Here is a 25277-nt window from a genome sequence, read left to right as displayed (position 1 = left end):
AGAGGGCAGTGAAGTGTGTGTGCGTTACATATGTAGCGGTGTTTCCCCCACCCTCTGGGTGATTTCCCCGGCTACCAGGTGTGTAGTGCTGGTACCTGCTGGTTTACAGAAGCTCTGAGGTTCCACTGTTGTTGTTGGGGAAGACAGGACAGGCTTATGGGGGGATAGCTGGTTCTTTCTCACTCTTGGGTCAGCGCCTCCATCTGCCGCAGGCTGCAGGAGTGCTGGAAGCAGTGCCTGCGGAAGAACTCTCTCCTACTCCCCCTGATAGACTGCACACGCAGGCAGGAGTATATTTTGTAACCGCAACTCTTTATTCTTCACACAGCATATCACAGCATACCCTGCACTCGGCCTCCAGCCTCAGGATGGTCCCTGGACTCGCACCCCTAGCCATGGGCACCTAGGGTGGTCCTAGCTCTTCCCTAACTCCCTTGTGGAGTCAGAGGTATCCGTTCCACTCCCATAGGGGAGGGAATGGAAGGTGGTCTGAGCCCTGAACTCACGCTTCCATGATATGTCTCTCTCAAGGGAGAGACAGACTGACACAATTTGGATGTACAGCCCCTTAAGTACTGACGGGGAGGGTCCAAGGTCTGAGCCCCTTATTGGGCAGAACACAGGCCTTAGCCCGCCTCCCCCCTTGTCACTCAAGGGAGCTGCTTGCTGGTGGGGAAAACCCTGGATTGGGCCTAACACTGTCTGCACTGATACCAGGACTTATATGTCCGGCAGGGTAGATTAGTAGCCAAGCCAGGCATGGCTACACATATCTTCTGTCACTTACTCTCCTTCTCCACCTTCCTTAAGTTACAACCCTCCGCTCCCCACATCTACCCTTCCCTTTCTCATTAACATCCCTCATTCTCCCTCTCTATATATATTTATTTGCCCTCTACCCCGTGCCTCTTTTGTCCCTTTTCCCTTCCTCTCATCCCTCCATTCTCCCTCTCTCCGTTTCTTCCTTTCCCTCCCTTTTCCCCGTCACTTTTTCGCCCTCTCTCTCTTTCTTCCCCTCACTTCCTCCTCCCACCCTCTCTCCCCTCCCCTATTTCCCCCCGCTCTCTTCCTCTCTTTCCCCCCTCTCTCCCTCCCCCCTCTCTCCTCCCACACTTTACCTCCTCTTTCCCCCCTTTCTCTTCCCACCCTTTCTTACTTCCCCCCCCTCTCTATCTTCTCCCCCCTCTCTCTGCACCCACCCCCTCTATCTCTTTCTCCTCCCTCTATTTCTCTTCCTCTTTCCTCCTTTTCTAGACTGTTCACTTATCTCCTATAAAGGGGTTGGGGAGGAAAAAAGAGCGAAAACCAGCAAGTGACGAAGAGAAGTCTGTGTGTGAGAGCGAGACCACCCGGGGAGCAGAGGAGGACGAGAGCACCGCACTCAGCATCAACGAGGAGATGCAGAGAATGCTCAATCAGCTGTGCGTGCGTTCCCCTCACCCCAACCACAGCCAGTGCTCTTACACTGCTCCCCCTGCAGCCAGGGCTCTTACACTGCTCCCCCTGCAGCCAGGGCTCTTACACTGCTCCCCCCAGAGCCAGCACTCTTACACTGCTCCCCCACCGCCCAACACTCTTACACTGCTCCCCCCACACCCAACAGTCTTACACTTCTCCTCCCACGCCCAACACTCTTACACTGCTCCCCCACCGCCCAACACTCTTACACTGCTCCCCCCACACCCAACAGTCTTACACTTCTCCTCCCACGCCCAACACTCTTACACTTCTCCTCCCACGCCCAACACTCTTACACTGCTCCCCCCACACCCAACACTCTTACACTGCTCCCCTCACACCCAGCACTCTTACACTGCTCCCCCCACACCCAGCACTCTTACACTGCTCCCCCCACACCCAACACACTTACACTGCTCCCCCCACGCCCAACACTCTTACACTGCTCCCCCCACACCCAACACTCTTACACTGCTCCCCCCACACCCAACAGTCTTACACTGCTCCTCCCACGCCCAACACTCTTACACTGCTCCCCCCACACCCAACACTCTTACACTGCTCCCCTCACACCCAGCACTCTTACACTGCTCCCCCCACACCCAGCACTCTTACACTGCTCCCCCCACAACCAACACACTTACACTGCTCCCCCACACCCAGCACTCTTACACTGCTCCCCCCACACCCAACACACTTACACTGCTCCCCTCACGCCCAACACTCTTACACTGCTCCCCCCACACCCAACACTCCTACACTGCTCCTCCCACACTCAGCACTCTTACACTGCTCCCCCCACCCCCAACCACAGCCAGCACTCTTACACTGCTCCCCCCACGCCCAACACTCTTACACTGCTCCCCCCACGCCCAACACTCTTACACTGCTCCCCCCACACCCAACACTCTTACACTGCTCCCCCACACCCAACACTCTTATACTGCTCCCCCACACCCAACACTCTTACACTGCTCCACCCAACACTCTTACACTGCCCCCCCACACCCAACACTCTTTACACTGCTCCCCCCACCCATACACCCACAACACTCTTACACTGCTCCCCCGCCATACCCAACACTCTTACACTGCTCCCCTCACACCGAAAGCTCTTTCACTGCTCCCCCCACACCCAACACTCTTACACTGCTCCCCTCACACCCAAAGCTCTTACACTGCTCCCCTCACACCCAAAGCTCTTTCACTGCTCCCCTCACACCCAAAGCTCTTTCACTGCTCCCCCCACACCCAGGGCTTTTACACTGCTCCCCCAGCAGCCAGGGCTCTTACACAGCTCCCCCCACACCCAGGGCTCTTACACAGCTCCCCCCACACCCAGGGCTCTTACACAGCTCCCCCCACAGCCAGGACTCTTACACTGCTCCACCCACAGCCAGGACTCTTACACAGCTCCCACCCGCACACAGTTGGCACTCTTACACTGCTCCCCCAACATAGAGCACTCTGACACTAATCCCCCACACAACCAGTGTCCCTATGCTGCCCTCCTCACACCCAACACTCTTACATTGCTGTCCCCCCTCACCCAAAACTCTTACAGTGCTCCCCCGCCACACACCCAACACTCTTACACTACTCCCCCCCACACATCCAACACTCTTACACTGCTCCCCCACCCCCACACACCCCCAACACACTTACACTGCTCCCCCCCCCACTCCCAAAACACTTACACTGCTCCCCCCAACACCCCCAACACTCTTGCACTGCTCCCCACCACACCCAAAACGCTTCCACTGCCCCCCTCCACACCCAACACTCTTACACTGCTCCCCCACCCATACACCCCCAACACTCTTACACTTCTCGTCCACACCCCCCAACATTCTTACACTGCTCCCCCCGGCCACACCCAAACACTCTTACACTGCTCCCCCCGCCACACCCAAACACTCTTACACTTCTCCCCCACACCCCTCAACACTGTTATACTGCTCCCCCCACCACACCAAAACACTCTTACACTGCTCCCCCGCCACACCCAAACACTCTTACACTGTTCCCCCCGCCACACCCAAACACTCTTACACTGTTCCCCCCCGCCACACCCAAACACTCTTACACTGTTCCCCCCCGCCACACCCAAACACTCTTACACTGCTCCCCCCCGCCACACCCAAACACTCTTACACTGCTCCCCCCGCCACAACCAACACTCTCACACTGCTCCCGCTCACACACGTAGTACTCTTTCTCTGTTCGCCCACAAATCCAGCTCTCTTGCAATGCTCTCCCTGACACCCAGCCTAAAACTGCTCCCTGTGCCCTTACAGGCGTGAGTACGATTTTGAGGATGACTGTGACAGCCTCGCGTGGGAGGAGACAGAGGAAACACTCTTGTTGTGGGAAGATTTCTCCGGATACGCAATGTCAGCATCAGAGACCCAGGGAGAGGTGAGAGACCCCGCCCCAATATCCGAGAGCCACACCCCAATATCAAGGAGAGATATTAGAGAGACAACCACATCACCCGGAATCAGAGAGAGACGCACATCTGGAATCAGAGAGACATCTCCCCAATAAGTTTATTATGTTCTTACAAACAGAACACACAGGCCATCTATGCTGTTTTCCCAGGCCCTTTATATTAATATAACACACAACGTCCCCCCTCCCTGTTGTCCAGTATAATACACACCTAGTGATTAATAGCACTGTTAGGATGTTCCTCTTCTGGGCCCAACCTCAATGACCTGCCACCCCCCTCTCTCTCCTCCCCCCCCACTGAATGATCTCTCTGCACCCCTCTCCGTAGCTCAAAAGCCCAGGGCCCTGATCAAGACTTCCATCCTGGTGTTTGCCTGGTCTCCTCTGAGAAGTCATGTGGTTACTTTGTTGTCTGAGAAGTTCAAATCTCTGGATCCATTTAGGCCATCCATGTGGTTTAGAGAAAGACAACCCACATTTCTATCGGACAGAGACGATCCTCCAATCCAGATATCGAACAGAAACCCCCTTCCCAACTCCTGATATCAGACAGAGACAACCTCCCCCCTCCCGATATCGGACAGAGACAACCCTCCAATCCCAAAATCGAACAGACAACCTCCCGTGCGCCCGATATTAGACAGAGACAACCCCCCCTACTACCGGTATCGGACAGAGACAACCCTCCAATCCCGATATTGAACGGAGACAACTTCTCCCCTGCTGATATCGGACAGAGACAACCCCCCACACCGCTGATATCGGACAGACACCCCCTGCACCCCTGATATCGGACAGAGACAACCCCCCAATCCCAATATTGAACAGAGACAACTTCTCCCCTGCCGATATCGGACAGAAACAACCCCCTGCGCCCCTGATATTAGACAGGCACCCCTGATATCGAAAAGAGACATCCCCTGCACCCATGATATCGGACATAGACAACCCCCACTCCTGATATCGGACATAGACACCCTCCACACTTGATATCAGACAGAGACACCCCCACCGCCGGTATCGGACAGAGACTCCTCATCACCCATATCAGAGAGAGGCACCCTGCAATATCAGAGAGACCCTGCATGATATCAGACACACCACTCCCCCGAATATCATAGACACCACTGATATCAGAGAGACACCTCCTCAATATGAGACCCCCACCCAGATTTCAGAAGGAGACACACCCTCCCCCTTATTTATAAGAGAGACGCATCCAATCTGTCGCCCTCTGTCAATGACGGTCTCTCCCTCCATCTCTATCTCTCTTTTTCTATCTCTCCCTGATGGTTTCTCCTCGTCTCTCTTACCGGACTGTCTCAGACACAGGAGGACAGTCTCGAGGAGGTGATTAAAGACACAGAGTCTCTTTTCAAGAGTCGAGAGCAAGAATATCAAGAAACTATCGGCCAAATAGAGGTGAGATGAGAGGGGGAAAGAAATAGAGAGAGAGGGGGGGGGGTGGAGAGAGAGGAGGCGTTTGAGAGACTAGGGGATAGAGAGCCAATTGGAAGTGTCAATATGGCACGAAAAAACAACTGTCCTATCAATGTAAACAAGCGGACGTCAGCTGAAAGCGTGCCCCATACATGGAAGGGCCCGAGAACGGAAGAATACTGTAGATACTAGGTGTTTTAAAGGAGTGAAAGAAAAGAAACCGAGAAAGCATAGTTGCAATTACATATTGATTCATTGATACAGTGTTTATCAACCGGGGTTCTGCAGCACCCTGAGGTTCCGCAGCACCCTGAGGTTCCGTGAGGTGATCAAAAGGGAGCCCCCTGATTTCCCAGAGCAGGGAGAAAGCAGGGCAGACTCTCTGCCCCCCCCTGTCTCCTGTGACTCTCTGCCCCCCCCCCCCCTGGATCCTGTGACTCTCTGCCCACCCTTGCTCCTGTTACTCTCTGCCCCCCTGTCTCCTGTGACTCTCTGCCCCCCGTCTCCTGTGACTCTCTGCCCTGCCCCCGGCTCCTGTGACTCTTTGCCCCCATGTCACCTGTGACTCTCTGCCCCCCCCCGCCCCCGTCTCCTGTGACTCTCTGCCCCACCTGTCTCCTGTGACTCTCTGCTCCCCCCCCCTGGCTCCTGTTACTCTCTGCCCCCCTGGCTCCTGTGACTGACTGTCCTGTTGTGGGGGTGCCTCAGTAACTGAGCTCTGTGATTAGGGGGGGAGCTCAGTAACTGAGCACTGTGATTAGGGGGGCTCAGTAACTGAGCTCTGTGATTAGGGGGGCTCAGTAACATTGCTCTGTGATTAGGGGGGCTCAGTAACTGAGCTCTGTGATTAGGGGGGCTCAGTAACTGAGCACTGTGATTAGGGGGGCTCAGTAACTGAGCTCTGTGATTAGGGGGGCCTCAGTAACTGAGCACTGGGATTAGGGGGGGCGGGCCTCAGTAACTGAGCTCTGTGATTAGGGGGGCCTCAGGAACTGAGCACTGTGATTAGGGGGGCTCAGTAACTGAGCACTGTGATTAGGGGGGCTCAGTAACTGAGCACTGTGATTAGGGGGGCCTCAGTAACTGAGCTCTGTGATTAGGGGGGCTCAGTAACTGAGCACTGTGATTAGGGGGGCCTCAGTAACTGAGCTCTGTGATTAGGGGGGCCTCAGTAACTGAGCTCTGTGATTAGGGGGGCCTCAGTAATTGAGCACTGTGATTAGGGGGGCCTCAGTACCTGAGCACTGTGATTAGGGGGGCCTCAGTAACTGAGCTCTGTGATTAGGGGGGCCTCAGTAACGGAGCACTATGATTAGGGGGGCCTCAGTAACGGAGCACTGTGATTAGGGGGGCCTCAGTAACTGAGCTCTGTGATTAGGGGGGGCCTCAGTAACGGAGCACTGTGATTAGGGGGGCTCAGTAACTGAGCACTGTGATTAGGGGGGTCTCAGTAACTGAGCACTGGGATTAGGGGGGCCTAAGGAACTGAGCACTGTGATTAGGGGGGCCTAAAGAACTGAGCACTGTGATTAGGGGGGCTCAGTAACTGAGCTCTGTGATTAGGGGGGGCCTCAGTAACGGAGCACTGTGATTAGGGGGGCTCAGTAACTGAGCACTGTGATTAGGGGGGTCTCAGTAACTGAGCACTGTGATTAGGGGGGCTCAGTAACTGAGCTCTGTGATTAACGGGGCTCAGTAACTGAGCTCTGTGATTAGGGGGGCTCAGTAACTGAGCACTGTGATTAGGGGGGCTCAATAACTGAGCTCTGTGATTAGGGGGGCCTCAGTAACTGAGCACTGGGATTAGGGGGCCTCAGTAACTGAGCTCTGTGATTAGGGGGGCCTCAGGAACTGAGCACTGTGATTAGGGGGGCTCAGTAACTGAGCACTGTGATTAGGGGGGCTCAGTAACTGAGCACTGTGATTAGGGGGGCTTCAGTAACTGAGCTCTGGGATTAGGGGGGCTCAGTAACTGAGCACTGTGATTAGGGGGGCCTCAGTAACTGAGCTCTGTGATTAGGGGGGCCTCAGTAACTGAGCACTGTGATTAGGGGGGCCTCAGTACCTGAGCACTGTGATTAGGGGGGCCTCAGTAACTGAGCTCTGTGATTAAGGGGGGCCTCAGTAACGGAGCACTATGATTAGGGGGGCCTCAGTAACGGAGCACTGTGATTAGGGGGGCCTCAGTAACTGAGCTCTGTGATTAGGGGGGGCCTCAGTAACGGAGCACTGTGATTAGGGGGGCTCAGTAACTGAGCACTGTGATTAGGGGGGTCTCAGTAACTGAGCACTGTGATTAGGGGGGCCTCAGTAACTGAGCACTGTGATTAGGGGGGCTCAGTAACTGAGCACTGTGATTAGGGGGGCTCAGTAACTGAGCATTGTGATTAGGGGGGCCTCAGTAACTGAGCACTGTGATTAGGGGGGGCCTCAGTAACTGAGCACTGTGATTAGGGGGGCCCTCAGCAGCTCAGTACTGTGATTAGGGGGGCCTCAGTAACTGAGCTCTGTGATTAGGGGGGGCCTCAGTAACGGAGCACTGTGATTAGGGGGGCCTCAGTAACTGAGCACTGTGATTAGGGGGGCCTCAGTAACTGAGCACTGTGATTAGGGGGGCCTCAGTAACTGAGCTCTGTGATTAGGGGGGCCTCAGTAACTGGCCGCTCATAGCGCGGGCCCTGGGCCATGGTCCCTGGACTGGTTAACAGGCTGACCCCCCCAGTTGGCTCACGCTACCTGCCTCAAGGGACTTGGTCAGCTCTAACTAATCACCCTTCCTACGCCACCTCCCATGGGCGCCCAAGGCGTACTGTGCGAGAGTCTGTGCCCTCCTGACTACCCTCGGCATATGCAATTGCGCCCATCCTTCTCCAACACTTGCACAGAGAATGCATCTCACTCATCCCGTTCCGCTTTGCTATAAGTCGGCCCTGTTCTGACATATATCTCAGCAGCGCCTCCAAATGTAACCCTGCTTCCTCCCTCCCCAGACTCTAGGGTGGTGTCTAGGGTGCATGAGGGCAGATTACATGCGTCGTGGTGGTGCATACCTGTGAGGAACAGGAGGGCCTGAGCTTCCTGCGATGTTATGAGCTCTTAGTGGTGCAGCGCCTCCATCTTCTATACTCCCAGGAATATGGGACAGGACCTGTATAGAAGAACCCCTTCGGTCCCAGGGTGATAACCTCCAACTCACACACAGTCTTTGGTACAAAGGATAGTCTCTTTATTGGCAGATCAGCGACTCCCAAAATGTAGTGGCGTACAGCAGCCGCAACAACAACAACAGCGAAGCCTTGCTAGTTACTCCGCTCTCCTCCCCCACCGATATTTCCTGCTCTCCTTCCCTTCATGTCTCTCCTCCGACAGGATGGTCTGGGCTGAGGCTTCAATACCCCGCGGCCCACCCCCGAGGTTATCCTCGCGGTGGGGCTTGGATTCTCCCCATCACCCCAGGCATGGGGGTGAGGGGCATTGGTCCACCAGATCTATAATGCTATCAGCTCTACTCAAAGTGGCAGAGTCCCTCCACTCTTCTCCCCCCGCTCCTGCACGGCCGCGCAGGCGGGACCGCGGTCTTCTCCAACTCCTCGGACCGGAACAGACACTTACATTAGCTGGCTGCTAAATATAGAGCTAGCCCCACCTCTCGTGATGTCAGCAGAACCTCCCCTCTTGCTCACGCCTGCAGCAGAGTCCAGGGCTGCATCTACCACTCAGGGCAGGGCTATCAAGGGGGGAAAACCCAGGATGATTACTGGTGCCTGATCTTAACAGGACTTACCTCAGTAGAAGGGAGATAGGTATAGCCTGTGCTGTTTACAGGGGGCTACACTCTCCCTATGGTGGAATCCAATGGTCCCCACTTGGACCTATCTTTAGCAGACCCATCCTGCGGCGAACCATCTGGGAAACAGCACACATAAACATTGTCATAACACATAGTATAATAAGGGAGTTCAGTACAAGTACACCCGGGTACTCCCAACATGGAGAACCCTACAGATAATGCCTAGGATCAGGCTTTCTTACCCGCCGTCCATTATGATCAGTGACGGTCACAGCGAACGATTGGACTGGCCCATGCTCAGGCCTATATGTGACACCGTGCATGTAGATACATCTACCTATGCTCCATATGCGTACTAATTCGCTAATCTTATCCTCATTGTGATACCCTCCCTGACTGAACTTGGTCCTAAGGTATTCCTGGACTGCCTCCCTGAGCCAACTGTCTCGGTTCTCTTCAATTTCCCTCATGATGGGCTCAGGCACATAGGGATACTCATACCCGTGGGACTGCCGGTATTTAGCGACTATGGCCCAGTCAGCTCGACTTAGTTTGGTAAGCCTGCGTTGCCCTGCCCTGCTCGGCTATACCCAAAATACAGGCTCCTCTGGGGCTACCTCATCGTACAAAATACTGGGGCCTCGAGGTACAATCAGTTTCTGTTCTATCTCCCTAAACCGGTGATCTAACTCATCCTCCACCTCCTGCGCAGTGAAAGAACCAGCCGCCCACCAATGGACTACTACATCATTCTTAATTAATAAGAACCGTGTACGGTCCATCCCCTCATGGTATCCGGTGAACAAAGGCGCCCACCATTTGTCGCGGTGTTCGTACTCTGCGGAATGACTAGTGCGTTCTACATCGGACTCTACCTGTGATGATACACCGGACGTACCCGCATCAGTAGATCGCGAGCGATCTCTCCTCCCCTTTGCATTATAATACGTAGTGGGGTTCATTTTGTGCACCACTTTGCCGGTAGACCCAGCCTCTGCTGGAGTGTGAGACCCACAGGCCCTCCCTCTAGCTGCAGGAGAAAACGGCACAGGCTTAGACACAGGTATAACACTCGAATACGGTATCTCCCCATCAGACCCTTCATCACTCAACTCCCAATCCCACAAGTCGTTGGCGTATTTGGGGGATTTACATAACTTATCCCTGGTAGGTCCCGGTGGCACCACTCGTGACTGGGCAGGGGCAGTGGCCAGGGCAGTGGAGCTATGGGCCGGGGCTGAGGGAACGTCCATGGCATTGTCCAGCAAGCGGGTGACACCACGCCCGATGAACATTTTCTTAGAGGCACTTTCCGCCATACTTCTGGCTTCTTGGGAGGGGCCTCGACTCTGTAGGGTAGCTAGGGCAATGGCGGAGTCTATGCTCCTAGAGGAGAACACTCCTCCAGGCCTTCTATTTCCGGTGGGACCGGAAACGACGTCATCAGGATCGCCTGTAGAATCTCCACCCGCTCCGTGGTGACGCACCGGAAGTGTGTCGAGGACCTGCAGGGGCGGTGGCGGAGCATCCGGTACACGGTCGAACAAGTAGGCCTCAAGCCTCTCTTTCTTGTTCGCCGGGGTTGCGGTCTGCGCCTGGTGGGAGTAAGGGGGTGGTGGAGTCTCCTTACCGCTCCGCTGCTTCTTGATGACATCGGGCTCCTCTAGGATCGTCTCGGTCTCCGTCTCTGTCGCACTGGGAGTCACCACTGCGGTGGGACTCTTACGGGCCTCCGGCTGCACCAGTGCTCGCCGTCGGGTGGTCTCTGGACTCGTCTGCTCTCTCTTGAGGCCTTTGGGGTGGTTCGCCGGTAGGCGCATCGCCACCGATGTCACGCCAACCTCTTCCTCCGAGGAAATCACGATCGGTTCCTCCGCTAGGGAGTCACCTGGTTATTCGGCGATACAACCAGTGGGTATAGGTACAAAGTAGTCTCGCTCTGGTACCTCCACTGCGGTCGCGCTCTTCTCTGTTGCCAGCTCGCTCAGTTCAATAGCGGGCTGCGCCTTGGTTCCTCCCGCTTGGGTATAACGGGGAACCAGGGCAGTCTTTTCTTTGCCTTCCGCCACCTCCGTCAATGTTCCCGGAGAGGCACCCCGCGGGGTTCCGAACAAAGGCCACGGCTCATTCGGCCAAAGGTAAAACGTGCCACATTGAGGGCATCGGGCCTTGGTGCTCGGTACCGCGCCCGGTGTACCGCAGTGAACGCACAAACACCGAATGTATTCGTGCCCAGCTACCTCTACTATCAGTAGGCCTCCTGGTAATTGGTAAATGGAAGTATTCATCTCGGACATGGTTCGCTCAGGAATGGAACAGCTGTGTTTCAGCTCCTTGCTCCTCGAATGCCAGACAAAAGTGAAGCTCTTCGCTCAGGCTTCCGGTCCCTCCCTTCGCTGGGGAGGACTCTCCTGATTGGCTCTCCTTGTGCCCCCTTCCTCTGGTGGAATCCAGAGGCGGGATCTTTTCTTCTTCATCGTGACGTGGCCTGGCTTTCTGACCAGCCACAGCACAGGTGGGTGGGCTTTCGGCTTTCGCGCCGCTCCGCTCCCCTTGCAAAGAATCCGGGTTTGGCGCCAGATTACTACACATTTCCAGCCACATTCTCCTTATAGTCTCTGTGCATGACGAACGTGCTTGCTCCAGGCTTGGCGGGAACCGCCATTTTAGATCACTGTCCTTGCTCCGCGGAGCACATGTAGGGAGGGACGCCATCTTGGATGAGTCCTCCAAATGCCCATGTGCCCTATCCTCAATGTCTAACGGGTATCCCGTACCTAAACACTGACTGCCTGCCAACTGTGTGCTCTGCATTCTGTTTCTCACTAACTTGAGGTGGCTTGTACCCCAAGATCAGCGGAACTCCTCTCCTCCATGCACTGTACTCGATGTATACCATGCAAGTGTTCTGCGGTGCGTGTGTGTGGGTGATAGTTATGATACCTCTCTTCTAGGTATGGGCGTCTCCTACTTTTGGCCATAGCGCGGGCCCTGGGCCATGGTCCCTGGACTGGTTAACAGGCTGACACCCCCAGTTGCCTCACGCTACCTGCCTCAAGGGACTTGGTCAGCTCTAACTAATCACCCTTCCTATGCCACCTCCTATGGGCACCCAAGGCGTACTGTGCGAGAGTCTGTGCCCTCCTGACTACCCTCGGCATATGCAATTGCGCCCATCCTTCTCCAACACTTGCACAGAGAGTGCATCTCACTCATCCCGTTCTGCTTTGCTATAAGCCGGCCCTGTTCTGACATATATCTCAGCAGCGCCTCCAAATGTAACCCTGCTTCCCCCCTCCCCAGACTCTAGGGTGGTGTCTAGGGTGCATGAGGGCAGATTACATGCGTCGTGGTGGTGCATATCTGTGAGGAACAGGAGGGCCTGAACTTCCCATGATGTTATTGGGGAGCCAGGGCCCGGCTTCTGGGGTGGTAGCCTCCATGAGCTCTTAGTGGTGCAGCGCCTCCATCTTCTATACTCCCAGGAATATGGGACAGGACCTGTATAGAAGAACCCCTTTGGTCCCAGGGTGAAAACCTCCAACTCACACACAGTCTTTGGTACAAAGGATAGTCTCTTTATTGGCAGATTAGCGACTCCCAAAATGTAGTGGCGTACAGCAGCCGCAACAACAACAGCGAAGCCTTGCTAGTTACTCCGCTCTCCTCCCACACCGATATTTCCTCCTCTCCTTCCCTCCAAGTCTCTCCTGGGGGTGTAAATTAGATCCATGGGGAGAAAATGTACACGACCAGTGAAAGATTGGTAAATTACTGATATCAGTAGGTAGCCGCGGTCTGTGAGTCATTTGTTGTTGGGCGAATTATCTTTGCGGATTTGGATCTGCCTTTGGTCCGCGGATTTCCTAAAGGGAGCGTCATTACGTCAGACGCTACGACATTACGTCATCATACAGCGCAGAGAACAGACCGAGATCTGCGCCGATGCTACGGAGGCTTGAGGAATACAGAGCCACACTTTCCTGAACTCTCTAAGGACGTGTGATACCCGTTGGCCTTCTCTACTAGCTGGGACGCGGACCCATCCTGTTCCGAGACCGGACTGCATTAAAGACACAAAGCAAGAACCGGATGGTGGTGATTATAATCACACAATGCCTTTATTACTTGTACCCTTGTGAGTGCATTTTAACCACCCCCCTTACCCCCCCTTCCCTCATTAAATTACCTTTTTACGCTATGGGGCGTGCGCTCTCTCCTCTCTTTTTCTTATATATATATATATAATGTGGTAGGTTCTGGTGTTAGAGCTTGCTGCAATTGTGTGTTTAGTTTAACAAATGTCCCTTAAATCTGTGTGGAAAATTCTAAAGTGCGAGCGGATGTAAAAATGGTGCAAATCCACCCAGGAGTTTAATCTGTTTGGAACCGTCAGCAACTACATGTACATGAAGATATTACCAGGCAGCTTTCAGTGAGCTCCCTTCTCAACACTACACTTGGTTCTGTGTGCCACTACCCTCCCCCACTTTCATGTACCACAGTCTCTCTCAGCACTTCTACTTGTTTGCTCACAATCATTACACCTTCCTGTCCTGCATGTCCCGTCCTCCACGATGCTCACCCTTCTTTTCCTTCTGTTTGCTACAACATCTTTTCTCAGTAACACTTTCTCTTCCTTTAATCGACCTCACAGTTCTCCTTACTATGTACACATCTCCTCCTCCCTTCTTCCCTCTCCCCTTCTTAGCACTTCTGACACCTTCCTCCGCTCCTCGTAAGAGCAGATTCTCCTATAAGTCTTCAGCTCACCTCCTGCCCCTAGCGCTCTTCCTTCCCTTGGCTGCTGCACACATCTTTCCAAGCCCTGCACCCTGCCATATCCCCACTTACTCTCGCTCTCGACTGCTAACCTTCACATCTGCAATATCTAAAACCTCCAACCCTTCCAACCAATCTATTCCCCGCTCGCCCCCTGCTTCTCTCCTTCTTTCATATGCTCTCTGGAAAGCTCTCTAACAAAACACTGGCTGGCAGCTCTATCATTTGGCGGTCTTTCCTTCTCACACACATCTCGCCCCTTGGGACTATGAGGTGGAGTGGGAATTCTTCTCTCTTCGCCCCTAACTACATCTTCTTCCCTGACATTCTCATTTTGAGGCCCATACGATTTGCCTTTTCTCTCTAGTGTCTGTACATATTGCTGTCATCTACAAGCCACCTAACTACATTATCACACTCCCATTTCTTTTCCGACTTTGCATCTTGGTTCTTCTTCTTTGGAATCTTCCTCTCTTCTGACTCCCCCACTCTCTCCTCTTAGGAGACTTTAACTGTCATATTGATGACCCATCTCAGTCTCCGGCATCTTGCTTCCTCTCTCTCACTTCCTCCTTTGGTCTCCTCCCACAGACTGCTTCCAGCCCCGACAAGGACGGCCACTTCCTTGAATTCGTCTTCACTAAAAACCGTTGCGTATCCGATTTCTCAATCTCTCCTTTCCCACTCACTGACTATAACCTCATCACCTTTTCTCTCTCTCACACTCCTCGCGCTCCACCTCCAGCCTCTTCCTGCTATACTTGCAACCTGCATGCCATTGACCTCCAGGCCTTGGAATCTAGCCTACCATCAAAGTTTTCATCACTACCACCCACCAGTGATCCAGACAGTCTTGCTTACAAGACTGCCCTTGCCTCCTCACTTGACCAGTATGCTCCCCCTGTATGCCGACACACAGGACTCCATCCCAGAACCCTGGCTAAATACACAGACACGTTTCCTGCGCTCTCTTGTACTCATTCCACTGAACGCCTATGGAGGAAGTCAAACTCTGGCTAATTTCCTTCACTATGAATGTATTCTGTCCTGTTCTGAACTCTGCTTTTTTCTTTTCTTTTTTTGTCAAACAGGGTTACTTCACCTGTCTTATAAGCAGACATAAATTCAACCTCTTCTTTTTCTTTAACACCCTTCTTTGACCTCCCACTACACCCTAATCCACTCTTTCCATTACACCCCAAGACTTTGCCGACTATTTCAAGTGAAAGGGGGAAGCTATCTGCAAAGAAATTCCCCCTGTCCCTTCCGCATCCCTCCTTCCTAATCTTCCTCCATCTGCCTTTGTCTCCTCTCCAGTTACAGAGGAAGAAGTATCTCTCCTACTGCTCTCCTCAACCTCCACCACGTGCAGCCTCGAGCCCACTCCCTCCCATCTCCTGAAACCTCTGACTTCTACCGTGGTCCCCATCCCCACTAACATCTTTAACTTATCTCTGTGTTCTGATACTTTCCCATCTCTTTTTAAAACAAGCTATTGTTAGACCTATTCTTAAGAATAACAACCTAGACCCTATCCGTCCCTTCTAACTATTGCCCTGTCTCACTTTAACGTCTAAACTTCCCAAGTTTGTCCCAAGGTTGTCTCGTCTTTGCACCTTTTTATCTCTACAGCCCTCTCCCATCTTAAACCTTTCTCACTAACCTCTCCCTACCCATGAAATGCTCTTCCACTCAATATTCATCAAGCGCCTTCACTTTCCACATTCAAAGCCCAGCTGAAAATTGACCTCTTAAAAGAAGCCCCTAATTAAACGTGTTCTGCCTCTGCTACGAACTCCAGAGGCACTTCTAATACTGCACTCTTTGCTCCTAATGCAGGGGTGGCCAACTCCAATCCTCAATGGCCACCAACAGGTCAGGTTTTCAGGATATCCCTGCTTCAGCACAGGTGGCTCAGTCAGGGATGCGGAAGGGACAGGGGGAATTTCTTTGCAGATAGCTTCCCCCTTTCACTTGAAATAGTCGGCAAAGTCTTGGGATATCCTGAAAACCTGACCTGCTGGTGGCCCTTGAGGACTGGAGTTAGCCACCTCTGTCTTAATGTGTCGGTAAGTGTCCCCACATATTCCCATGCACTTATTCCCATTGTAACATTGTAAAGTGCTGCGTACATGGTTGGCCTTATATAAATAAAATGATACCTATGCATACTAGGGTTCATAAGAAAAGGTGGCTTAGTCCCTGGTGGAGATGAAAGGATCTCTCCTACATTGCCAGATTTGACACTAGTCCACCGAGTCTCCATTGGAGCTCATTGGAATTACAGCAGGAATGGAGAAACCACAAATCCAAGAGGTGATATATTTAATCCAAGAGGCGATATGTGTTATCCAAGAGGTGATATGTGCAATCCAAGAGGCGATATGTGTTATCCAAGAGGCGATATGTGTTATCCAAGAGGTGATATGTGCAATCCAAGAGGTGATAGGTGCAATCCAAGAGGTGATAAGTGCAATCCAAGAGGTGATATGTGCAATCCAAGAGGTGATATGTGCAATCCAAGAGGTGATATGTGCAATCCAAGAGGTGATATGTGCTATCCAAGAGGTGATAGGTGTAATCCAAGAGGTGATAGGTGTAATCCAAGAGGTGATAGGTGTTATCCAAGAGGTGATAGGTGTAATCCAAGAGGTGATAGGTGTAATCCAAGAGGCGATAGGTGTTATCCAAGAGGCGATAGGTGTAATCCAAGAGGCGATATGTGTAATCCAAGAGGCGATATGTGTTATCCAAGAGGTGATAGGTGTAATCCAAGAGGTGATAGGTGTAATCCAAGAGGTGATAGGTGTTATCCAAGAGGCGATATGTGTAATCCAAGAGGCGATATGTGTAATCCAAGAGGCGATATGTGTTATCCAAGAGGCGATAGGTTTAATCCAAGAGGTGATAGGTGTAATCCAAGAGGTGATAGGTGTTATCCAAGAGGTGATAGGTGTTATCCAAGAGGTGATATGTGTAATCCAAGAGGCGATATGTGTAATCCAAGAGACGATATGTGTTATCCAAGAGGTGATAGGTTTAATCCAAGAGGTGATAGGTGTAATCCAAGAGGTGATAGGTGTTATCCAAGAGGTGATAGGTGTTATCCAAGAGGTGATAGGTGTTATCCAAGAGGTGATAGGTGTAATCCAAGAGGTGATAGGTGTAATCCAAGAGGTGATATTTGTGATGCAAAAGGTGATAACTGCAATCCAAGTGTAGGTAAAAGTCTAAGGGGGAAATTCATTCAAGTCCCATGCTGCCGCTCTGGCTGTTTCCCTCAAAAAAACCTATTAGCGTCAGCGTTATTGAATTTCCCCCTTATTGTATAGGGCTTTAGTGTCCAAGCTGTGACTGTGGATGGTTCTATGGAGTTCTGTTTATTGTGCTATATTAGGATTATGTATATTTTGTGCCTTTGCCATTATTTAGCATGACTATATTTCAACTCTACACGTTTCTAAATACTGGTAACGGGGTTTTACAATATATATTACTCGGGCTTGAGATATTTCTACATATTAATATTAATGATTCAATATGTAATTGCAATGATGTTTTCTTTATGTTTCTTTTCTTTCACCTGTGGTCCTTGTTAACACTGGAATCTCTTCTTCCGTTACCAGGTTATTGCCACTAGGGGGCAAGCTTTACCCTCGGGTGCTTGCTTGTTTCCATGGGGATCAGTGTTTTGCTTTGGGCCTGTTCTGCTGCTTCTAATTGGTATTGGCATTTATACCAGTTCTCCTCAATGTATCTTGACAACGGTCCCTGCAGGGAGTGCAACGGTCAACAGCTGTAGTGTTCACTAAATAAATATAAATATATATTAGGTTAAGAGGGAGAGATAATATCTATATAATCATCACTAGGGGTGGACAGAAACTTAAAATGCATAGGAGCCAGTCTCAATTTTGTTAGGTGAGGGGGAGGGGCAGTGTGTGCATGCACAAGTACACATAGCTCTCTGCACACACAGATACACAGTAATCTACACACACACACACACGTAGACACATACATTGCTCTGCAGACATACAGAGAGACACATAGATAGACAGACTGCTCTGAATATACAGACACACACTGCTCTCCACACAGGCACAGTGCTTTTCTCACACACACACACACACACACACACACTACTCTCCACACACACACATTCTCACACAGAAAGACACAAACTCTCACACAGACACACTCTCACACAGAAAGACACGCTCACACAGAAAGACACGCTCACACAGAAAGACACGCTCACACAGAAAGACACGCTCACACAGAAAGACGCACACACAGAAAGACGCACACACAGAAAGACGCACACACATAAAGACACGCTCACACAGAAAGACGCACACACAGAAAGACGCACACACAGAAAGACGCACACACATAAAGACACGCTCACACAGAAAGACGCACACACAGAAAGACGCACACACAGAAAGACGCACACACAGAAAGACGCACACACATAAAGACACGCTCACACAGAAAGACGCACACACAGAAAGACACGCTCACACAGAAAGACGCACACACAGAAAGACGCACACACAGAAAGACGCACACACAGAAAGACGCACACACATAAAGACACGCTCACACAGAAAGAGGCTCACACAGAAAGAGGCACACACAGAAAGACGCTCACACAGAAAGACACGCTCACACAGAGACACGCTCACACAGAAAGACACGCACACACAGAAAGACGCTCACACAGAAAGACGCCCACACAGAAAGACGCACACACATAAAGACACGCTCACACAGAAAGACACGCTCACACAGAAAGACACGCTCACACAGAAAGACACACACTCTCACACAGAAAGACGCACACACAGACGCACACACAGAAAGACGCACACACAGAAAGATGCACACTCTCACACAGAAAGACACGCTCACACAGAAAGACGCACACTCTCACACAGAAAGACGCACACACAGAAAGATGCACACTCTCACACAGAAAGACGCACACTCTCACACAGAAAGACACGCTCACACAGAAAGACACGCTCACACAGACAGACACGCTCATACAGAAAGACACGCTCATACAGAAAGACACGCTCACACAGACAGACACGCTCACACAGAAAGACACGCTCACACAGAAAGACACGCTCACACAGAAAGACACGCTCACACAGACAGACACGCTCACACAGAAAGACGCACACTCTCACACAGACAGACACGCTCACACAGACAGACACGCTCACACAGACAGACACGCTCACACAGACAGACACGCTCACACAGACAGACACGCTCACACAGACAGACGCACACACAGAAAGACTCACACGCTCACACAGAAAGACACGCTCACACAGACAGACACGCTCACACAGAAAGACGCACACTCTCACAAAGACAGACACGCTCACACAGACAGACACGCTCACACAGAAAGACACGCTCACACAGAAAGACACGCTCACACAGAAAGACTCACACACAGAAAGACTCACACACAGAAAGACGCACACTCTCACACAGAAAGACGCACACACAGAAAGATGCACACTCTCACACAGAAAGACGCACACACAGAAAGACGCACACACAGAAAGATGCACACTCTCACACAGACACACACACTCTCGTCCCCTCCCCCTGCCACGGTGTACATTGAGAGCAGGGGCAGTCAGAGTATGCGTGGGCTCCAACTAGCTCTGCCCCCTCTGACTAGCTCCGCCTCCAGCCCTCTCGCAGCCTCTGCCTGCTTTCCTATGAGGATCCCACCCCTCTCCTCACTGAGCACTGGTGACTTGACCTGTCAATTACCGCCGCTGCCAGGCACCAGGTCCAGCTTTGATGTCACTGGGGAGCGCAGCAGTGATTGACAGGTCAGTCTTCACTGCACACAGCGCTGGCGCCAGGGGGGGGGAATTTTAGGCGACCAGGCATGCAGTAATTCTCCATTCTTGATCATCTTTAGCCCTTGTTGGTCCACTACTGGATGAAGGCCTCGCCAACTATCTTCCAGATTCTCTGCTTTCCTCCTCCCATCTTACTTTAGATTATCGTCCTGGTCTTTTGATATCCCTTGGAATCTAGTCGAGTGCCAGCTTTGTCCAACAATGGTCATTTCATCTTGTCATGAGGCTTGGATGAAAAAGTTAACCACTGTCAATAAACACCGTCAATCACACATCCCACAAGAGTGCTGGTCTTGCAGAATTGTTCAAGCTTCAGATATGTAGGTAATAATTCAATTGTTGCTGTGAAATGTTTTGGTGGCATCCTGCTTGTGTGTTTTACGTAATGTTTGGTTGATGTGGCATTCTTGTAAATGTTCCTTGTAATATCAATATATGCGTCTTCTTCTTCACTTTAAAATGGCTGACGTATAGACACAATGAAATGCTTTTTCATAATCATTGAATCCTGAACTGAGTGGTAGAGCGTGTCTATTACATCAGGAAATCACTTCTTGTACGACTTGTATGTGGTCCATTGTGCTGTTGATTTGGATCAGAACAATCGTCTGTAGAGTATCTGTCCCCGTCCAGATTATTTTCCTACGTAGGTAATGCGTGCACTGAGAAAAGATCACGCTGACACACGTTCAGTATGATAATGTCTGACTTTATTCCTACAGACCACGTTCATATATAGGGGCTGCAGTGGGGGATTGTATGCAAAAGGAGCTCTTTCAGGTCTAAAGGTTGTGTGTAAATACACATGTCAGTATCTCATTGGTTCTTGTTGGGTCTTTTCCTTGTATGGTCTTGTTGTTGCAGTTTATGGTCCTGTTATTGCAGGTTTTTTGGACACATCAGCATTTGAGGGGAATTCCTCGTGCCATCTTCCTTACTTGAAGGGAGGGGTAGCTGCGGTAGCCATTTTGAGTAAGGAATCATAGCAAAGTATTACAGATGAAGAAATAGGCATTTTATCCAATCCATCACACTGTCTCCACTGTAGAGCCCCACCTGTCCTCTAGGCTGGCAACTCCTGGGTTAGTTGCAGACAATTAGTATCGTCATAAAAATCTGGTAGGTGCTTGGAAGTAGGCTGATACGTCTGTCGTTTTTGAGATCTTCTTTGTCTCCTTTCTCGTGGATAAGGATAACTATGGCCTTGTGCCATTGATCTGGAATGTTCCTGTCCTTGAAGCAGTACCGTATGTAATGAGTTTTGCAAGGATTTTCTCTCCTTGTAATTCCATCTTCCCTGGGGCCTTTCCCATTTTTCATAGTTGTTTTTGCTTTTGCTGCTTCTTCTGGAAAGGCACACAGTACATTGTTGGTGGTTTCTTCTCGCTTTTCGTGTGCTTGATTATGCCCGGTGTTATCTGTGTTCTTGTACAACTTCTCTCTTTATAATAAGTGCAATAAAAGAACAAAATAGTCTTTTTTTTTTTCCATTGTTGATCCATCGTCCTAAGTGCAATGATTTGCTTCTTCCCGATCATAAGTCTCCGCTTCGTCTTCTTCAAACTTTTGTTGTCTTCGATGGTCTTCTTCCCCATATCCCAGTTACATTGTCTTCTATCTTCAGTTATGCGCTTGCAGATCGTCTTGCACAGCTCGGTATATTTCATTTTTGTTCTTCTCTCTTCGGATTGCTTCATTTCTTACCGTTTCCTCTGCAACTCCTTTGTCGTCCAAGAAAAACCGTCTGGCGACTCAAGGTATAAACACTTTATGGCTGATAGCCTGTATATGATTGCTAAGTGGAGCAAAGGAAAAAGCCTAATGGAGGTATGGGGTTAAAGCTGTGTGCAAACGCCTTGGTCGTACCTGATATTGTCTCGTACTGTTTTTTTTGTTAGCGATTCTTCCTTTATTTTGTTTTGCTTTAAACTACAATCTTCATAGGTTTTTCATAATTGCTTGTTAAACGACCCCCACTCACCTAGGATAAGCTGAAGGGATTGTTTGTCTCTATTTGAAATTACTTGCTGTTATTCTTGAGGTTGATTGTTTTTTTGTTTCCGTTTTAATCCCTTCTTTGCATGTACGATGTGATTTGCAGCAAACCAATCAATCAATGATCCCTTCTTGTGATGAAGCGGTTAATGATGGTGCAGTCTTTCATCACATATTTCTTGATAGTCGGGTTAATCAATTTCATTCTTGATTCCTCTTCATGTCCATTTTAATTCTATGTATGAATTTTGCAGCTGAAAGTGCAGAGAAAGCTGGAGGAATCGCTAACAAAACACAGAGGAGACAAAGCAGTTACTAAGGAAACAGCAGGAAATTGAGCAATCTCAAGATGCAAGAACAACAATGTAATACCCAGAGCAGTGCAAGGAGATCCGCAAGCTTACAGCTGAGGCTGGAGATACGCAAGCTTACAGCTGAGGCTGTGCAAGGAGATCCGCAAGCTTACAGCTGAGGCTGGAGATCCGCAAGCTTACAGCTGAGGCTGTGCAAGGAGATCCGCAAGCTTACAGCTGAGGCTGTGCAAGGAGATCCGCAAGCTTACAGCTGAGGCAGGAGATACGCAAGCTTAAAGCTGAGGCTGTGCAAGGAGATCCGCAAGCTTACAGCTGAGGCTGTGCAAGGAGATCCGCAAGCTTACAGCTGAGGCTGTGCAAGGTGATCCGCAAGCTTACAGGTGAGGCTGTGCAAGGTGATCCGCAAGCTTACAGCTGAGGCTGTGCAAGGAGATCCGCAAGCTTACAGCTGAGGCTGTGCAAGGTGATCCGCAAGCTTACAGCTGAGGCTGTGCAAGGTGATCCGCAAGCTTACAGCTGAGGCTGTGCAAGGAGATCTGCAAGCTTAGAGCTGATGTTGTGCAAGGAGATTCGCAAGCTTACAGCTGGGGCTGTGCAAGGTGATCCGCAAGCTTACAGCTGAGGCTGTGCAAGGTGATCCGCAAGCTTACAGCTGAGGCTGTGCAAGGAGATCCGCAAGCTTACAGCTGAGGCTGTGCAAGGTGATCCGCAAGCTTACAGCTGAGGCTGTGCAAGGTGATCCGCAAGCTTACAGCTGAGACTGTGCAAGGAGATCCGCAAGCTTACAGCTGAGGCTGTGCAAGGTGATCCGCAAGCTTACAGCTGAGGCTGTGCAAGGAGATCCGCAAGCTTAGAGCTGATGTTGTGCAAGGAGATTCGCAAGCTTACAGCTGAGGCTGTGCAAGGTGATCCGCAAGCTTACAGCTGAGGCTGTGCAAGGTGATCCGCAAGCTTACAGCTGAGGCTGTGCAAGGTGATCCGCAAGCTTACAGCTGAGGCTGTGCAAGGTGATCCGCAAGCTTACAGCTGAGGCTGTGCAAGGTGATCCGCAAGCTTACAGCTGAGGCTGTGCAAGGTGATCCGCAAGCTTACAGCTGAGGCTGTGCAAGGAGATTCGCAAGCTTACAGCTGAGGCTGTGCAAGGAGATCCGCAAGCTTACAGCTGAGGCAGGAGATCCGCAAGCTTACAGCTGAGGCTGTGCAAGGAGATCCGCAAGCTTACAGCTGAGGCTGTGCAAGGTGATCCGCAAGCTTACAGCTGAGGCTGTGCAAGGAGATCCGCAAGCTTACAGCTGAGGCTGTGCAAGGTGATCCGCAAGCTTACAGCTGAGGCTATGCAAGGTGATCCGCAAGCTTACAGCTGAGGCTGTGCAAGGAGATCCGCAAGCTTACAGCTGAGGCTGTGCAAGGTGATCCGCAAGCTTACAGCTGAGGCTGTGCAAGGAGATCTGCAAGCTTAGAGCTGATGTTGTGCAAGGAGATTCGCAAGCTTACAGCTGAGGCTGTGCAAGGTGATCCGCAAGCTTACAGCTGAGGCTGTGCAAGGTGATCCGCAAGCTTACAGCTGAGGCTGGAGATACGCAAGCTTACAGCTGAAGCTGTGCAAGGTGATCCGCAAGCTTACAGCTGAGGCTGGAGATACGCAAGCTTACAGCTGAGGCTGTGCAAGGTGATACGCAAGCTTACGGCTGAGGCTGTGCAAGGTGATCCGCAAGCTTACAGCTGAGGCTGTGCAAGGTGATCCGCAAGCTTACAGCTGAGGCTGTGCAAGGTGATCCGCAAGCTTACAGCTGAGGCTGTGCAAGGTGATCCGCAAGCTTACAGCTGAGGCTGTGCAAGGAGATCCGCAAGCTTACAGCTGAGGCTGTGCAAGGAGATCCGCAAGCTTACAGCTGAGGCTGTGCAAGGAGATCCGCAAGCTTACAGCTGAGGCTGTGCAAGGAGATCCGCAAGCTTACAGCTGAGGCTGTGCAAGGAGATCCGCAAGCTTACAGCTGAGGCTGTGCAAGGTGATCCGCAAGCTTACAGCTGAGGCTGTGCAAGGAGATCCGCAAGCTTACAGCTGAGGCTGTGCAAGGAGATCCGCAAGCTTACAGCTGAGGCTGTGCAAGGTGATCCGCAAGCTTACAGCTGAGGCTGTGCAAGGAGATCCGCAAGCTTACAGCTGAGGCTGTGCAAGGTGATCCGCAAGCTTACAGCTGAGGCTGTGCAGGGAGATCCGCAAGCTTACAGCCGAGGCTGTGCAGGGTGATCCGCAAGCTTACAGCCGAGGCTGTGCAGGGAGATCCGCAAGCTTACAGCCGAGGCTGTGCAGGGAGATCCGCAAGCTTACAACCGAGGCTGTGCAAGGTGATCCGCAAGCTTACAGCCGAGGCTGTGCAAGGAGATCCGCAAGCTTACAGCCGAGGCTGTGCAAGGTGATCCGCAAGCTTACAGCCGAGGCTGTGCAAGGTGATCCGCAAGCTTACAGCCGAGGCTGTGCAGGGAGATCCGCAAGCTTACAGCCGAGGCTGTGCAGGGAGATCCGCAAGCTTACAGCCGAGGCTGTGCAGGAAGATCCGCAAGCTTACAGCCGAGGCTGTGCAGGGTGATCCGCAAGCTTACAGCCGAGGCTGTGCAGGGAGATCCGCAAGCTTACAGCCGAGGCTGTGCAGGGAGATCCGCAAGCTTACAGCCGAGGCTGTGCAAGGAGATCCGCAAGCTTACAGCCGAGGCTGTGCAGGGAGATCCGCAAGCTTACAGCCGAGGCTGTGCAAGGTGATCCGCAAGCTTACAGCCGAGGCTGTGCAGGGAGATCCGCAAGCTTACAGCCGAGGCTGTGCAAGGTGATCCGCAAGCTTACAGCCGAGGCTGTGCAAGGAGATCCGCAAGCTTACAGCCGAGGCTGTGCAGGGAGATCCGCAAGCTTACAGCCTCGGCTGTGCAAGGAGATCCGCAAGCTTACAGCCGAGGCTGTGCAAGGTGATCCGCAAGCTTACAGCCGAGGCTGTGCAAGGTGATCCGCAAGCTTACAGCCGAGGCTGTGCAAGGTGATCCGCAAGCTTACAGCTGAGGCTGTGCAAGGAGATCCGCAAGCTTACAGCTGAGGCTGTGTAAAACATGTCACTGCAATATGGTGAGGAAGACTAGTGAAGATTAAAAAAAGTT

At 51.6% G+C, this 25277-nt stretch overlaps 1 protein-coding gene across 5 annotated transcripts in view; it reads left to right on the top strand.

Moving 5' to 3' along the window:
- IFFO1 (intermediate filament family orphan 1) overlaps nucleotides 1–25277 on the top strand; it is a 39591-nt gene that overhangs the window by 10921 nt on the left and 3393 nt on the right. Inside the window, exons 5-8 of one of the 5 annotated variants that reach the window (XR_012803619.1) lie at nucleotides 1255–1421; nucleotides 3756–3876; nucleotides 5236–5331; nucleotides 19881–20145. Coding sequence is in view for 2 of the 5 variants with exons in the window: in XM_075612681.1 (XP_075468796.1) it covers nucleotides 1255–1421; nucleotides 3756–3876; nucleotides 5236–5331 (384 nt within the window). In the remaining 3 variants the exon portion in view is untranslated. The remainder of the gene's footprint in view (nucleotides 1–1254; nucleotides 1422–3755; nucleotides 3877–5235; nucleotides 5332–19880; nucleotides 20146–25277) is intronic. The other 4 variants (XR_012803621.1, XR_012803620.1, XM_075612681.1 and 1 more) reach the window with 4 other exon arrangements.

Source organism: Ascaphus truei, chromosome 8, assembly GCF_040206685.1.
Source record: "Ascaphus truei isolate aAscTru1 chromosome 8, aAscTru1.hap1, whole genome shotgun sequence".
Classification (NCBI taxonomy): Eukaryota; Metazoa; Chordata; class Amphibia; order Anura; family Ascaphidae; genus Ascaphus; species Ascaphus truei.
Note: the sequence above shows the minus strand (reverse complement) of the source record. Positions and strands in the feature narration are given on the sequence as shown.